General features: G+C 40.8%; 1 protein-coding gene across 2 annotated transcripts in view; it reads left to right on the top strand.

Annotated features, from left to right (window-relative positions):
- The window catches only part of Camk4 (calcium/calmodulin dependent protein kinase IV), a 243,318-nt gene that overhangs the window by 199,201 nt on the left and 26,425 nt on the right, over positions 1–17,692 (top strand). For both annotated transcript variants that reach the window (XM_060377500.1, XM_060377501.1), the window contains exons 7-8: positions 1,659–1,749; positions 3,691–3,765. In XM_060377500.1, the coding sequence (XP_060233483.1) occupies positions 1,659–1,749; positions 3,691–3,765 (166 nt within the window). The remainder of the gene's footprint in view (positions 1–1,658; positions 1,750–3,690; positions 3,766–17,692) is intronic.

The following is a 17,692-nucleotide window of genomic DNA, read 5'->3' as shown; positions in this document are numbered from 1 at the left end:
TCATCCTTTTTTGTTTGTTTCTTTTTTTTCTTTTCTTTTCCTCTTTTTTTCCTCTTTCTTTTTTTGGTGTGTGTGCACGTGCATGCATATACACTCATGTGATGGTTTGTGTTTGTAGGTCAAAGAACACTCTCAGATTTTAGCCCCATCTCTGACTTTGAGAGCACTCTTGTTCATTTTGCCTAAGCTAGACTAGTTGGCTGGGCTTCCCAGAATTCCCCTGTTACTATTGCACCAAACTTTAGGTGGGATCTTTGCTGCTGTGCTACTGCCCAGCTCCACGCTTACTTTTCAGTGTATAAAGTTCGTGCTTTCGTGTGGTTATCATCTTCCATAGCTTCCCTTTTTCACCTGTAAGCACAAGCCACCTGTCCTCCAGACTGAGGTGTTTTCTCCCAGCCTGCATGGTCAGCCTCATGGATCCCCAGACTGGACAGACATTTCCTTTTTACCCATTCTAGATCTACTTTTCTTAAAATAAAACTTGCTCACTGCCCATTTTTTTTTAAACCATGGACCATTTTTTTGTGCCTTATCTCACACTACGTATTTTCTTTTAATACAACATCTAATTACCCAAACATTTCTGTAGCCCCTGGCCTGAAACCTCTTCTCTGAAACTGGGCATCACACAGTGAAAATGAGAAAATGAATTGACCTCACACTCATCCTTTTTAAACCTTCTCAACATCCTCTAGAAAAGTTGTCTGGAAGCATGCACATGCTCTAAGCCTACATGCAGATGACTTTTATGTACTGTTCACTTGTAGACTACATGTGAGCTTCTTCCTTTTTCTTTATAGACTTACAACCTGTCAACATAACATTTGTGTATTTAAACCCAGGCCTATCTTTTTTCCTTTGCTTTCTTGTGTGATAGTTATCTTAAAGTGGTAATGATCTATTTAATGAATGCTGTCAATTAAGAAATAAGTGTTTCATTAAAATTTTTAACCGAGTGAATGTTTTTAGGTTTCGAGTCGAATTTAGGAGGAAATGGCGTTGATAAAACAAGTGTCATAGAGCTGATTTTTAGACATACATTTACTAAAATGCTATGACTTACATGTTGCACATATCTGAAAGAGAAGGTCTATCCATGTTCCTCTACTCGGGTAAACCGGGAGACCCATTGCCACAACCAGGGTGAGAATTGCCTGAGTGTTCTGCATGACACTCTAACCTGACGCCCAGATTTCCCTAGACAGCAGCATCCATAACCCTCCTCTCTTCCAGCATCCTGTTTCCAGGGAGAAGAGACGACGGCTTCCTTGTGCTCTGTTGGGGAATAGTTTGAAGGGAACAAATCAGGGTAATGACATGAAGAAATAGGGCCATTTGGGGAACATTTTGGAATTAAAATAGACAGAACTTAGTTGTGAACTTGATAGAGGCAGATGAGAAAGCGGAGCAGCAGTCTCTGAATTCACTGAGAGCCTCTCACCACCCCGGAAAGCACGCTACCACTAACATGTGTTCCCAGCCCTCATAAGCTATTCTCTCGTCTGTGTTAGGCATAGTTTTCCCCATGATAAGCATTTTAGAAACCCTAATGTGTCTTGTGGGGCCATGTGATTACGGGAGACCTTAAAACAGCTACAGATATCAGGACCATAAGCGAAACCATACAACTGTTATTCATTGTTTCCCCTGTGTAGTACCTTCATGAAAATGGGATTGTCCATCGTGATCTCAAACCAGAGAACCTTCTCTATGCGACGCCAGCCCCAGACGCACCACTCAAAATTGGTAAGAAAGTTTTCTAACGTTTCGTGACCCGTTTTCCCAGAGCAGAAGACACTTGCTCCAGGGAATTTTAATTTTTGTCCTATCCAGGCTTGTCTCTGTCCAGATTCCTCAAATATTTACCATCTGTGAGGAACAAGTCATCATGTGTTAGTCCTTTTCTAGACTGTTAACCTGAAGTATGTGCTAGAACCCCCTGCGCCATTGCTACACTTTCAAGAGCCCCAGTCTTGGCACTCAGTGATGATGAGGACACCTTGAGATTTCCTTGTGTTTGGTAAATAAGGTGATAGTGAAAATGTGTCTTGTGTTTGGGTTCTTAACTTTGAACTGACAAATTATTTGGTGCTTAATTTTATATAACGAAGAACTTTAGTACAAGATACTTAATACAAATTAACAGAGAAAACCCAAAGGCCGTATTTTTAGATTGTTTTCCACAGAAAGCAAGGTGTATATGTTTGTAGAGGATGAAGTTTAACAAAGGGCCTGTGGTTGGTCAAATAAGTTAGAAAATATGAAAAGAAATAATATTTTTATTTTTACATTCCTTTATAGAACCTTAAAAATGCTAATGTATAGAACAACATATTATAATTTACAAGAGTTTTTCAAGCTTTATTGACTCTAGAAACCCACCCTATACGAACATTCAGAAAAACTATAAAGATATATTTTGGGAAGTTCTCATCTACCCCTTGAAATCAGCCCTTCAGGAGAAAACCACGTTACATTTTCTATCCCATATACTTGTTGAAGCAAATTTTCATTTCCAAAGACAATTGTTGTTAAGAGATGGATTCTCCCTTTGGCAGAATATGTTTCAAAGCCATTGAAGGACGTTGCTCTTTAGTCAGCTCTCCTTCAGAGCTAAGCTGATGTGGTCCCTAGATTTAGAAGCATTAACACCTCTAAAAATGAAGTCAGTCTACAGGAAGAGTTCAGGCAGCGGAGTGCGCGTCCGGAGAGCAAGAGCCGAAAGAAGCATTCTGAAAAGCCTGCTGGGCAACCAGCTTGATCCAGTAATCAGTCCTGAAAGACAGTGGACAGCAGGGAGCTTCCATTTCCTTTGACACCACTTTCAAAGATGTGATCCTTAAAGAAATCTCTTTGGAAGGATGGATAGATACTAATTTAGGCAGGCAAGCCTTTCTTTCTCAAGGGCTGCCTGTTGTGCCTAGCAATACGGTCAGGGGCCGGGTGGCAATAGGGGTATATCTTTGAAGTCTAAAATGGCATCCCTTTTGCACCTGCCTCTCTTGAAGAGAGAGCAGCTTTCTGAAACACTTAAAGAGAGGCCGCCCAGCAATAGGTCATCGTTGTAGCAACCTGGATTATATTTTACTTAGGTAATATGCAGAAGAATGAATCCAAATAATCTGAGCTCTCCTCAAAACGTACTCATTATTCGAGCATGAACTATTATCTGTCAGACATGAGGGACTGATGTTATTTACTTTCAATCAGAATAAGCGTCGGATATTTTTGTTTATTTCCTTGGCATCTGTGAAGATCTGTTGTTGTTTTTTTTTTTTTTTTTTTTTAATCTCACCAGTCAATTAAAGACTCTGAATCACATCACTAAGCCTATATTGACTCTTGGAGTTACTGTCACATGAATCTGAGGATTTTTTTACCATTAAAATCACAGTTACAGTTACAAAGAAAATTTCTTCACATGTTAATGTTTTTGAGAGTTAGAGAAAAATTCAAGCATTATAGATTATTTGTATATATATTTATGAGTCATGATTTTTTTCCAAGTTAAAGGCTTGAATTACTATTCTGTAAAAACTTCCTGTGAAGTGACTTGTTTCCACCCACATCCATCCCAGCATCCGATCAGAAGTCAACAAATACGTTAGTTTTGTTTTTGAAAAGCAAAAGAACCTAGAAAAGCTGAGAAAAGTCTTGGTGCACTAAATCCCTCTCTTGTGTTTCCAGCTGATTTTGGACTCTCTAAAATCGTGGAACACCAAGTGCTCATGAAGACCGTGTGTGGAACCCCGGGGTACTGCGGTATGCTCTTTGATGCTGACGTTTTACCTTTATTGAAATCTATTTTTACCTAATGACCTGATTTTACTTTTAACTCCCAGTGTCTCTTTTTGTACCTGTTTTCACGTGGCCACTGAACGGCGTGGCCTTGGTTGTGGAATGACTGCGCTCTGTGTAAAGGACACTTGGGTTGCCTCTTGTCTTTCCTGGGGGGCCCAGTGGCCTGGAATGCAGGACACCTGTGTCAGCATACCTGCCCGGTCCCAGCTACTCTAGGAGACACGCAGGAGCGGGAAGTCAGCCAGTAGGGAACACAGCAGGAGAACAGCAGCGTGTGGGATGCAGTCAAAGCCGCCGGCCCTTCCCAACTTTTTCTGCTCTCCTTGGGAATGTGTGTGAGGAGAGAGGATGCATTGATTTAGATGGCATCCAGGACACGGAGAACGGGCAGCCTCATCTGTTACCACGGCACACAGACAAGGCAAGCTGGCTCTGGGTCTGGCCATTCAGCCGTATCAGGAGAAAATGACATAAAATATATAAAGTGGGGGAAAAAATTTACTTCCAGTCCTCTCCAAAACTGAGAAAAGCACTCCTTCTCAGTCTGTCTCTGCATCCCCCATAATACCTTTACAGTTTATAGAAGGGACACAACACAGCCAAGGAATACGCATGTGCAGGTTCAGCTATGGGTCCCAACAGTCAGGCTGAATGATGCCTTCCTCCTGAGAGTGGCCAGGGCTTGAAGAGAGATGCTGACTCTGACCTTAGCACGATGTAATAGTTCTTGAGGAAAGTGGAGCGGAAAACCACAATGATAAGAAAAAGCCCATTTGAAGGTGTGTGGCACATTAATTAGATTACCCATGGCACTTCCTAGCTGTGTTTCCCAAGAAGAATCTCCCAGCTGTCCCCCAGGGTAGACAGTGCGAATGGACCCCCCTCCTCTGGCCTAGTCTCTCAGAATGAGCTGATGGCACCCTGTGTAGAACCCTCAGTTCACAGACAGAACAAAAGCTTTTGATCCATGCTGGCGTGAACCATCCCGTCCTAAATTAAAATAGCAATAACCTAACCAGAAATAAAACAACTTGCAGACATTACGAAGCATTCCTAAGGCTGGTGGCCAACCAATATGCAACAAATCAACTAAAATTTTGACTCTGAGGAGAAAGGAAATTAAATGATCTTTCTAGTCACCACTTGAAAGATGAGCCGCCATCTCCTAGCAGCAGAATCTTGTCATGGAGCACTCTGTCCACTCACATCTTCAGCAAACCCTTGTTAATCTCTTGCTGTGTCTCAGGCCACTGCCCCGAGCAGGAATATTGGGTGCTGTATTCACTCTGCTGAAGAAGCTCGCAGATCCTAGACGGGTAGCTCATAAGCCATGGCATCTACATCAGTGGTTCTCAACCTGTGGGTTGTGACCCCTTCGCCAACACTCTCTGTCCAAAAATATCTGCATTACAATTCATAACAGTAGCAAGATTACAGTTATGAAGTAGTAATGAAAATAATAATATGGTTGGGGTTCACCACAACACGAGGTACTAAATGGTCGCAGCATTTAGGAAGGTTGAGAACCACCGCCCGAAGGAATGCTGAGCTCATATCATATGTGCAAAAGCCATTATGGAAACATGGAGGAGGAGGTGTTGGATGTTTTCTTCTATAGCATCTGTATTTATAGACAACTGTCTTCCTTAGAACTAGACAGAGACCATAACTGACTCATTTTAACACTTTTTAATAGAGATGGGATTGGGAAAGTACAGTAAAATATTCTTTGAAAATGTATGCTGAAACCCTCAGAGTTTTAGTTCTGGAAGTAACTCTAACATTAACCTTTTAACAGTCTCATTTCACTAAGGGACCAAAAAGTTCAAGTATCTTTCTCCAATTGCACATTTTGTTGTTAGTGTCTCAGGCATAACAATCCAAGTATTTCAAAGCCAAAAGGTATTGGCCATCCCCTTTAAAAAGCAGTACAGATAAATCAATGTATTGTTCCCTTTACTATGAAATGACTTGGTATACATGTTTGTTTGTTTCCTTTGTTTTTGTTTTGAGAGAAGATATTTTTGTAGAACAGGCTGATTTCCAACCCACTGTGTCGTCCATGTTGGCCTCAAGCTTGTGGCAAACCTCCTGTCTCAGCCTCACGGTTACTCCGGGTGAACACCGTTACACACAGCGCCACTGTCTAAAACAGAAGCGAAAGTCAAAATACGTATTGTCAGAATTAATAGCACCTGGATGTTCCTTCTCTGACTCCATGTTCATACACACATTTATAATTTTGCTTTTAATGAGGTAGTTTTCCTAGTGAATTTAAAAAGGTTTCCTTACAATTTTATTTTTATAAATACAGTGATAGCACAGAATTAGATGCTGATCTTCCCATTAACCGTTTACGTGATGCCAAGTGTTCTTACGCTAGCTCCAAGTCTTCTGAAGCCGAGTGGCGTATTGGTTAATGAATAGAAAGTTCAGAAAAGTTAAAGTAATGGTGACTTAGCATCCAGAGGCCCAGGAAACCTCCTGCTTGAAAGTGTCCCCAAGACATAACAGATAATATAACTGTGAAATCTCAGCAGTATGGTTGTCTGAGTAAGACTGGCATAGAGACACCAGTTTTCATGCCAGTGTGGACAGGGAAATTCCACAAGGTCTTACCCCTAGATGAGAGGCTTCAGGTGTTCAATGGGTGCTGAGAAAGGGAGAATCCTTTTCCTCCAGGGATGACCTCCTGTGTATGGTCTAATCCTAAGGGGTCAGTTCTGGCCCAGTGTACATATAGTCAATGCTAACTGAACGTAGTTGGGATTATAGGTATACTATCAATACTAATGAAAGAGATTATGGACTTGTGAGGGGGTGGCCACCATAGAAAATCAGGAGGGTGTGGGGAGAGTGATGGAGATGCAGGGTGAATGTATAAAGCAAGCACAGAACCTTTTTTTAAAGTAGGTATGGCTTAGGCAAGGTAGAGGATGATAGCCTCGTGTTCCGAGTCTAAATATAAGCAACACTATGGGCTTTTACAACTATGGCCGTGTCAGTGCTGCTGATGTCGGTGTCGGGGATTCATGGTCCAAGGTGGCTCCTGGAAACCAGCTGTCATCTCGTCATCTCTGGTTTTTATATGACAAGAAGGGGAGAAGACCATAAATAAATAAATAAATAAATAAATAAATAAATAAATAAATAAATAGATGTGCACCTTCTTATAGCAGACATCCTGAAACCTGCCTGTCATTTCTGCTTACATCATATTGCCCTTATGTAGTCACAGCTTCTGCACTCTCAGGGACTCTGGCAATGTCCCTGATAATGAGGGTCCTGTTGCTGAATGACTTCATCCATTTTGGATTCTGTAACAAAAATATTTTAGACAGGCTTACTTACAAGCAACAGACACTTATTTTTTTTCTCTGTTATGAGAGTTCAGCAGTCTGAGATCAAGAAACTAGCTGACTGGTTTTCCGGAAAAGGTCCTGCTTTTTTTTTTTAAATTATACTTTATTCACTTTGTATCCCCCCTCTGGTTCCCTCCCTCCTCCCGTCCCAATCCCTCCCTTCCTCCATTCTCTGCATGCATGCCCCTCCCCAAGTCCACTGATAGTGGAGGTCTTCTTTTCCTTCCTTCTGATCCTAGTCAATTAGGTCTCATCAGGAGTGGCTGCATTGTCTTCTTCTGTGGCCTGGTAATGCTGCTTCCCCCTCAGAGGGAGGTAATTAAAGAGCAGGTCAATCAGTTCATGTCAGAGACAGTCCCTGTTCCTATTACAATGGAACCCACTTGGATACTGAACTGCCATGGGCTACATCTGTGCAGGGGTCTTAGGTTATCTCCATGCACAAAATCCAACATCCATTCATATTTAAAGTATTGGAGAGATCAGAGACACAAGGCACATACCTGAACATAGTAAAGGCGATATACAGCAAGCCTATAGCCAATATCAAACTCAATGGAGGGAAACTTAAATCAATCCCACCGAAATCAGGGACAAGGCAAGGCTGCCCACTTTCTCCATATCTCTTCAACATAGTTCTGGAAGTCCTTGCTAGAGCAATAAGACAATTAAAGGAGATCAAGGGGATACAAATTGGAAAGAAAGAAGTCAAAGTATCACTATTTGCAGATGATATGATAGTATACTTGAGTGACCCCAAAAATTCTATCAGGGAACTCCTACAGCTGATTAACACCTTCAGCAAAGTGGCTGGATACAAAATTAACTAAAAAAAAAAAATCAGTAGCCCTCCTGTATAAAAAAGACAAAAGGTCTGAGAAAGAAATTAGGAAAATAACACCCTTCACAACAGCCACAAAGGACATAAAGTACCTTGGTGTGAACCTAACCAGCAAATCAAAGACTTGTATGAAAAAAAATTTCCAGTCTCTGAAGAAAGAATTAGAAGAAGATATCAGAAGATGGAAAGATCTCCCATGCTCATTGCTTGACAGGATTAGTATAGTAAAAATGGCCATCTTACCAAAAGCAATCTACAGATTCAATGCAATTCCCATCAAATTACCAACACAATTCTTTACAGACCTTGAAAGAAAAATTCTCAACTTCATATGGAACAACAAAAAACCCAGAATTGCTAAAACAATTCTCTACAGTAAAAGATCTTCAGGAGGTATCTCCATCCCCGATTTCAAGCTGTACTCTAGAGCAACAATACTAAAAACTGCATTGTACTGGCATAGAAACAGACTGGTGGATCAATGGAATCAAATAGAAGACCCTGACATAAATCCACACACTTATGGACACCTGATTTTTGACAAAGATGCCAAAACCATTCAATGGAAAAAAGACAGCATCTTCAACAAATGGTGCTGGGCTAACTGGATGTCTACATGCAAATAGATCCATACTTATCACCCTGCACAAAACTAAAGTCCAAGGGGATCAAAGACCTCAATATAAAACCAGAGACACTAAACCGCTTAGATGAAAAAGTGGGGAAGAGCCTTGAACTCATTGGCACAGGAGACAACTTCCTGAACAGAACACCAACAGCACAGGCTCTAAGAGCAACAATCAATAAATGGGACCTCATGAAACTGAAAATCTTCTGTAAAGCAAAGGACACTGTCGTCAGAATAAAGCGACTGCCTACAGATTGGGAAAGGACCTTCACCAACCCTATATCTGACAGAGGACTAATATCCAGTATATATAAAGAGCTCAAGAAGTTAAACAGCAACAAATCAAGTAATCCAATTAAAAAATGGAGTACAGAGCTAAACAGAGAATTCTCAATAGAGGAATATCAAATGGCAGAGAAACATTTAAAGAAATGTTCAACATCCTTAGTCATAAGGGTCCAGCTTTCTGTTGCATAGTTCTGTCTAGTTTATTCTCACAGGGTGACAGAGTGCGTGTTTCTCCTGAGCCTCTTTTACAGGAGCTAATTCTACTCACGTGAGCTCTACCCTGACGGTCTGACCCCACAGCAAAGACCCACCTCCCAAATCTGTCACCTTGAGGGAGATAGAGATTTTCTAAATTGAATTTTGAGTCAACATAGACATTTAGGCCTTAACATTAAAAAATGAGTTTGGAACACTGAGGGAGCAGCTTGCTGGTGCAGAACTGTCTTGGCATGAACAAGGCCTTGTGGTTGAGCTGCCTTACTTCAGCAAAAGAAAAAGAATGAGCTGGGGTTAAGCAACTCCTTCCCTCTGCCGTAGGCTGATAAAGCAAGGTTCATATCCTTGGGATAAAAGTGCGAGACAGTCGCACTGTGCGGATTGCTAGAGGCAGCTTCTGGGTTTGTTAAAAATGGAGGTTTTTGTTTACCTTAGAACTGTTTTCTGGTCATATCTCTTGGGTCCTTCCCTCCTATGTGTACTATATATTCTATTTCTGCCTAAAATAATTCATGTGTTCCTATTTGTCCTCTTACTCTAATTCCGTCATGCCTACTAGTGTCCATGACTGTGGGGGTGAGGTACTGAACTTAGTTGTTTGTACGAAATATAATTGTCTGCTTATCATCAGTAATGCCGGTAACTGACTGGACAATTAAGAGAAAAATGAGAAAAGATAATAAAGATTGCCCATAAAACAATAGTGAACAATATGATAGTCGCTGTTTAACATAAAACATGGAGTACGGGCAGGAGATAAGTAGATCAAAACATTTCCCCAGGAGTTGAACAACCAATCTAACTAGGACAATCAAAATAGAGGAAATGAATGCTTTATTGGAATCCTTTCTATGACTGCAAGCAAGCTACATCCTCTCAGGGATGTGAGAAGAGCCGAGAGCATGGTTCTTTCCCTCCACACACAGAACGGTCATTGTAAGAAGGAATGATTCATTCATTGATAAAAGGAACACTGAATATTAACTGTCTAATAGACTCCATGTTAACCTCTGAAGTCACAGGGGTAATCTCAGTGTGTTCTGCTCTTCAAAGATTTCATGGGCTACAAAAGAAGTAAACGGACAGTGTCTATATTTACCTGAGCCAAAGGCTCAGGGATACAGAGGAAGAGTGCTAACTTTGGCTAGAGTCATATTAGATGGAGGCATTTCGGCTCCATACTGAAGGGGACTAAGACTTCAGCAGAGAAGTAGCCTTGTGCACTCTCAGCAGGCACAGGAGGAGCAGACTCCTGGCCAGTAAGCTGTCTGTCGTTTTGCCACTTTGTACAGCTAGAACATGGAGTCCATGGACTATAGATCCATGTGGAGTTGGAAAGGCAGGGAGCACCTATTATAAACGAATCTATGTGCTCTCACATGAACAGCACCCCCACCCCGCTACATACACACATAAACAGATAATTCAAAATGAGGAGTGCTTTAAAAGAATCTGTATTGCAGGCTAAGGAATTCAGAAGTATTAGCTGGGAATTCAACAAAGGCTTTGAATCAGAATAGCATTTTGAAACCAAGGCTGTGTTTTATAAATAGCTGACATACAACAAGTGAATTTGAAGAGAAAAGATTTAGAAAAGAGCCAAGTCAGAAAACTATTGTAAATACCATTTCCTGCCTCTTAATGACAAAACTATAAATAGCTTCTCCTTGAAAAAAGGAGTTGGCCTACTCTTAAATCAGTTTAGCTATCAATGCAAAAATACTATTTAGCGGATTGTCCTTGACATAAACAGGCTCATTAATAGATACTGTCGTCCTACAATGGTGACCTATTTTCTATTGTTGTTGTTTTTATTATTAATATTATTACAGACATGCATATTGCCCTGGAGTATGTGAAATGGGGAAAGAGGGAGCTGAGTGGTCAAGAGTGATTAATCCTCCCATTCTGCTTCAGCAGCAGCTCACCAGGAAAGGAGTAATTTGCTGTAATGGAAGGAAATGAAAGTAGCAAAGAAGGCTGCTTACCTCAGGAGACTATTTTGGGAACTCAGAGGAAAATGGTGCTTTGTGGACTCTGAACCACTGGAAAATATATGTAGAATTATTATCATAAAGGCTGAGCAGGTTTGCAATATTTTTCAACAAGAGTAAGGTCAACATATGTATATTCAAAAAGCAAGGTTCAAATTGTGTATAGACATATTTTTACTTATACAATTTTTTGACCCAAAGGAAGTATACTACAATATTGCTTTAGAGTGAAGGCAATATCCAACTTTGTATAGTAGCACAGGAAACCAAGAAAAACCAGAGATCATAGTGAGACCAGGGCTCCAGAAGCTGATGTCCTAGACCAAAAGCAACCAGCAAGACGTTGAACTGAGGAAACAGCTTAATTATAAAAACGAATACTTATAATCATCCTATTGTTTTAAATGAGACAAATCAGAAACCATCCAAAAAAAAAAAAAAAACCATATTTTCAGGATTTCCCTCAATTCTAACCATTCTCCTTCACCACAGATAAGTGCTGTCATCAGTTTGGGCTGTGTTCTTCCAAGCATAAGTAGGCCGAGGGGAATTGCCCATTTATAGAGTGTGTCAAAGATGAAGCCCAAGTGAAGGACTGAAGCGAATCCTTATTGTGCATGGAGAGCGTGACTTTGCACGGAGGTGGCATTTTATGACGTAACAACCCAGTGGGAGCTCAGGAAAGGAAGGGATTGTGCTCACAGGTTCTAGCGAGCAAGAAGATGGCACGCCGTGCAGGGCCAACACAGAAAAGAAAGCAGATGCTCAGGATGCAAAAGGTGTTAGTAAGCCTTTGTCAGGATTTCCGAGGAAAAAGCAAAGCAGGGTCTTGTGAGGAGGTTAGGTTTGGCTCTTTTAGTGGTGCTTCTCTCTCTCTTTCTCTCCCCGCCCCCCGTGTATGTGTGTGTGTGCGCGCGTGTGTGTACGCACACGAGTGTATATATGCATGCAAGTTGTATGGTCTGGAGACTATGGTTATCCTTAATTACTGACCACCTTTCTCTGGGATGACTAAGGGATGCTTCTTAGAGCATAAGGGTTAGGCAGAAGGAGCTCTGGATTTGTTAGTTTAAATAAGAAATCATGCACACCCCCAGTGGGACCCATTAATGATAAAACTGTACGAAAAAGATCTAGTATTTAGAATGCAGAGACTTTCTGTTAGCTGAAGGAGGTGCCTAGCAACCACGCAATTGGGAGGAGAGCAGCAGGACGCGCTAGCTGTTCTGGCCTCCTGTTGTAAGGGCAGTTACATCCAAGGTCAGTTATTCTCTGGTGCATGATTCCTATTTTAATGGAAGGCCTCCCAAATTACATCCTCTGAGAGCGCAAGTGTCCATGTTACACCATCTGTCATATCTCGGGGAATAAAAATAGAAAAAGTTACCCAGTTGGTCTTGTTCTTAGAACCTTTGCCCAACCCTGTTAATAAGAGAGGATTTGTTTTGTAAGGGAATTAGAAAAGGAAAAAAAAAATCATAGATACGTTATGTCTAAGCATATACTCACTATTTTTTAAGAAATGTGCATATTCAGAACAAAATTCCAGGCAAGAAAATACAGATTTATGCCCAGACAGAGGAAACCAATTACTTGTATTCTAAAGCTGTCCATAAGGGGTTCACGCTGCTTGATGTCTTTTTACTGGAGAAAAAAAGCAAAGGTCTCCATGTATGTTATATGGAGTCTTAGTGCTTAGTAAACCTGCTACAATGTAATTATGTGATATTAATGGCCATGCCAATCACAAAAGAGTGATTAAAAGTATAGAAGAGGCCAATGTTGCAATGGGCTGAGGAAAAGATTATTTCTGTCTTATACCAATCGCCTAATTTATTCATAAGCTTAGTTAATTAAACTATGTGTGTTCATATTTTATATTTGCACGTCTGTCCTTATTCAAATTCTGTTCCCAGGGCCCAGGGGCTGTTAAGAATTTATTTTCTTTCAACATTTGCCAAGCTCTCATTATTTTCTGAGACAGCCCTATTGGCATAATTCAGTGAAATATTAATACATGAAAATATCCCACATGCAAATCCCGTGAGCATAACACCGTTTTCCTGTTTGCAGGATTTGGTAACAGCAAATATGTGTTGTGCTTCTATTTAAACCAAAATGGGAGCTAATTATGAACAACTAATGAATGAGCTGCCGCTACATGTGAGGCTATTGGCAACTCCACAGGCGCCTACACCTGTAAATAATATTTGGGGAGCTTCCATATAGAGAGAGAGATTAATTATCCCATACATTAGACTGTGGCTGCCTCAGAAATGCACACTGCATTGTGACAGACTGGTTCTGCCATTATTATCAGTTACTACAAGTGAATATGTTACCGCAAAAAATATCAGTACTTATAAATGTGGGTGGCTAACTGCAAGCCTTCAGCTAACGGCATGTGAGGGGCATGATGAATGTGTGGGATGTCACGTAAATGAGAGTTCCTTACCTTCTTCTTCTTGCTCAAAAATTCCCCAAATGGGAAAGCGTGAGCACTGCCCTGATGCTCAGTGCTACGCTCACATGATTCGTTCCCATCGGCTCTAACGCGTGTCCAGCACATGCAACGCCGTGGTTTCAATCCCCCAAAAAAGAATTAATACTTTTGTCATCAATTTAACTAATAACAAAGCAATGATTAACCTCTTTAATCGGATCTTATGATTTTCCTATCTGACTTAACTAAGTTCTATCATTTGAGGAAGTTTGTTTGAGGTCTTTGAAAGAACATCCTTTGTTCAGCTTGAATTTTCTTTCTCTTAAGAGTTAACAAGCATTGATTTTGGACTTCACGCCTTGTGATAATTATGTAGCATTTCACACTTTCTGAATGGCTGGTTCCAGGAATGAAGAATAGACTTTTACAGGGTAAACTGCAAAAATAAATGCTATAGAAATCACAGAAAACCTTTTGAAGACCCCGCTAGATTTCCAAATATGGTTGTACTGCCATTTTTGAACTAGGTAAAAATGCAGTTATCCAGAAAGCTTTTCCTACACAGTTGGAGATGACTGTGCAGAAAACAGGATATGAGTGGATGTGGAAGCAGGCTGAGGCTCACGGAAGCAGGCCTAATATCTGTCTCATCAGCACCCCTGTGTTCTGGGGTACACAGTTTGGCCTTTGCTCACAGAGGGCAGTGAGGTTTTCAGAGAGGCTGCTAGGCCATGACAGGCTCTTCCAAGGAATTCATGCTTCTTTGAATAGCTCTTTCTGATATTTTTATAGCATGAAGAAAAAAAAAACATGGTTAAATTACAGTTCAATGTTTTAAAAACCAGCGATCTACTTTCTTTTGTACATGTATGTGTGCACCACAATGTATACACACACACACACACACACACACACACACGCACACGCATGCACACGCACGCACACACACTATACCACTTACGAAGATCTAGAAGCTGATAGCTTTTAAAGAAGAAACATATCTTAGAGAGCTTTTTTGAATTGTTGGATGAACCTGACACTTCTTCGTGGCTTGTGCACATTTTACTTGGGGCTGAGGAGGTAGCTTGGCAACACAGAACATTCTAGCATAGATTAAGCCTTGGGTTTGATTCCCAGCACTGAAAAAGTTATAATTTCAAATGCAGCACACTCTCTATCTTTAGTTCCAATCCACAGATATCATGATAACTCTGTGGAATCATTATTTTGCTACTTTTTAATTTTTTTTAATTCTTTAACAATTTTATATTGCTCCTTGAAAAAAAATAAAACATAACCTAGAAAGTTGACTCTGCCAAAACTCAATGCAAATCATAAATAGCCTACAATGCAGCAGGAGAGAGTTCTGTAGCTACCGCCAAAAGAAATTTAACCAGTTGCCTACATTTGCTTTAACATAAATACGCATTAATATGAAAGACATAGGGACTTTGTACTTAATAAAATAAGCTTGATAATCTACAATAGAAGCTTCTAATATAGTGCCTTTAAAGGCAGAATATGCTCATTCCTAAAAGATAAATAGCTAAAGTGAAAAATAAGGGAATCAGATGACACTGGCCATCTCAGCAAGTAAAGAATAATCTCAACCAAGTATTGATCATAAGTTAAAGGCATAGTAAAATCTCATTTGTGCTGCCTATTACTTTCTATTGCCCTGGCTGGTGTGTCATGCTAGAGTGTTATGCGAGGAGATAGAAAGGAAGGCCAAGGATACTATTAACAGGCTGGAAAGGGTACACAAATACAGCCCCCCTCTGACGTTAGCCCTCCTCCTCCCTGAGGTGGGCTGTGTTCCAGGCTGTCTGCCTCAGGTGAGCTGATAATGAAAGTTGGTATTAACACAATAAGGCTGGGCACACATAAGAGTGGAAGGAAAGGTAATTGTCAGGCTCATCTTCCTTCTGACTGTAGGAAAGACAGGGACTCAACAGGTTGGGTAACAGCTTAAGCTTACCCAGAAGCTTGAATTTAGGAGAAAACTGGGTCTTGTATTGGCTTCATTTTGCACTAATTATAAGGTATATTCTGAGTGATGTAAGGTGTATAGACATCCAATGCTCTTTTTCTAAATGTTCACTGAACTTATGTGATGCGCCAGGTGCTATGAGCATTAGATACATAGCGGTAAACAGCAAAGCAAGATGGAAGAAGGATTCTTCCTTACGAACAGTGCATGTTAGCAGAAGACAGCCAGTAAAATAAATCTGTGAACTACAAAGTAGTGATCATTCCTATGAAGTAGTATATGTTACAAAAAAACAAAGGCCTTGGGTTGTAATTTTAAATGAGTAATTAGGGAAAGGTTTATGTGAGGGTCGGATATCTGAGTAAATACTTGAAAGGTGTAAGGGAGGGCAAGCAATAGGGAGGTCTGGGGAACTGACATCTTAGTGGAGAGGACAGCCAATCAGAGCGACATGCAAGCATGGATGTCTTTCAAGCCAGAAAGGAGATTGGTTGGTTGGAATGTGGTGAGGAGGAAATACCGAACAACTAGGAGGATGTCATTAACAATTGTACTGAGCTGAGATTGCCATTTGGAGCAGCAAGTTTAGGCTTGCTAATCTAGTGATGGCTGTTTAGCATCTAAGCGAAGAGGCTGTGTGTGTGAAGTTCAGAAACAAGAATGGCTGTCGATGGAAACGTACATGTTTTCAGGATACAGAAAGCATTTAAAGTCATGAGACCTGAGACTGTTTGGTGTGTGCAGTGTCTGCTGGCTTTCTGGACAGCAGAAAAACAGTGCACAAAGAGACAAGAATGAAACTCAGTTCAGCCCAATTTAGGTACCAGTGCTGGGCCAATACTTCAAGAGACGGACATCAGTTCATTTATTTTAAACATATTTTAGCCCAGCACAATATTGGAAAAAGTTTTCTGATTACAGTTAACTCAGTCCCATTAGTACAACAAAGCTTAAGGCTTATTTACATTGAAGTGGTTTACAAAGAACATATGGCTTCCTCCATAAAGATGGGTCCTGTTGACTTAGAAGCAATACTCAAGATGAAGGTCTAAAATAATGACTGAGGTAAGCACAGTGCCTGTGGAGTCAGGCTTTGGCCTGTCTCCAAGATCACACAGAGGTCACTCAGGCTGTTGTAAAGTACAAGTGTATCACTCACAAGGATGAATATTATGGCCTAGAAGTAATGCTCAGGATTTCTTGGGGAGGGGGATTCTGGAACAAACAAACATAATATTGTGGGGTACATGAGTGGCGCCTGGCCCGAGCAAGTAGCAAATGATTACCAGGTTGTAAGCTACATTTTCCCCCAGCATTCCTAGAGAGCAGCCAAGGATCTTCTCGCTTTTAGAGAGGTAATCTGTGTGCTTAATTCCTCCTGGCTTCTCCATTGCTCACCCTGGTGCACAGGGACCTTTGCCTCTGTAGTGGGTATCCCCAAGACATAAAAAGAGGAAGCCCAAACTGATCCTTTGCCCACAACGCCTTTAAGAGGCCACACAGAATGAATGTAAATATACCCATGTGCAGAGCTTCAAACAGAAGAGAATTCCCCAGGAGAGAAAACTGGTGTTTGGAAATGGGTCTCACAAGGCACCAAATATACAGTATACCAGATAGTGTTCTAACAGCTATGCCTGTCAGCTACCAAAGAGGCTGCCTCTCTGGCACTGAAATGGTCAACAAAATCTGACAGATTCTCCTCTTGTGGTCCAAGGCTATAGCAGCAAGGATAGGGAAGAATGAGCCCTGGTGATTTATGTGTCACCCAAGAAATGTATTGTATACTACATTACAGAAGTCATCTCTATATGTGTACACTGAACTGAGGACCTAGTAATTAAGTACTCTGACAAATGTTCACTAAGTGTATTTCGGCTTTAGATGGCTGAGCATTGTCTATGCGAAGAATTCTACCAACATCATCCCCACACATCTGTGACTTTAGAGACAGTGTTTTATGTTGTGTTTTTGAAAATTTTATTTATTTATTATTTATACAGTATTCTGCCTGCATGCAGGCCTGGACACAAGAAGAGGGCACCAGATCTCATTATAGATAGTTGTGAACCACCATGTGGTTTCTGGGAATTGAACTCAGGCCCTTTGGAAGAGCAACCAGTGCT

Source organism: Meriones unguiculatus, chromosome 2 (genome assembly GCF_030254825.1).
Source record: "Meriones unguiculatus strain TT.TT164.6M chromosome 2, Bangor_MerUng_6.1, whole genome shotgun sequence".
NCBI lineage: Eukaryota > Metazoa > Chordata > Mammalia > Rodentia > Muridae > Meriones > Meriones unguiculatus.
Note: the sequence above shows the minus strand (reverse complement) of the source record. Positions and strands in the feature narration are given on the sequence as shown.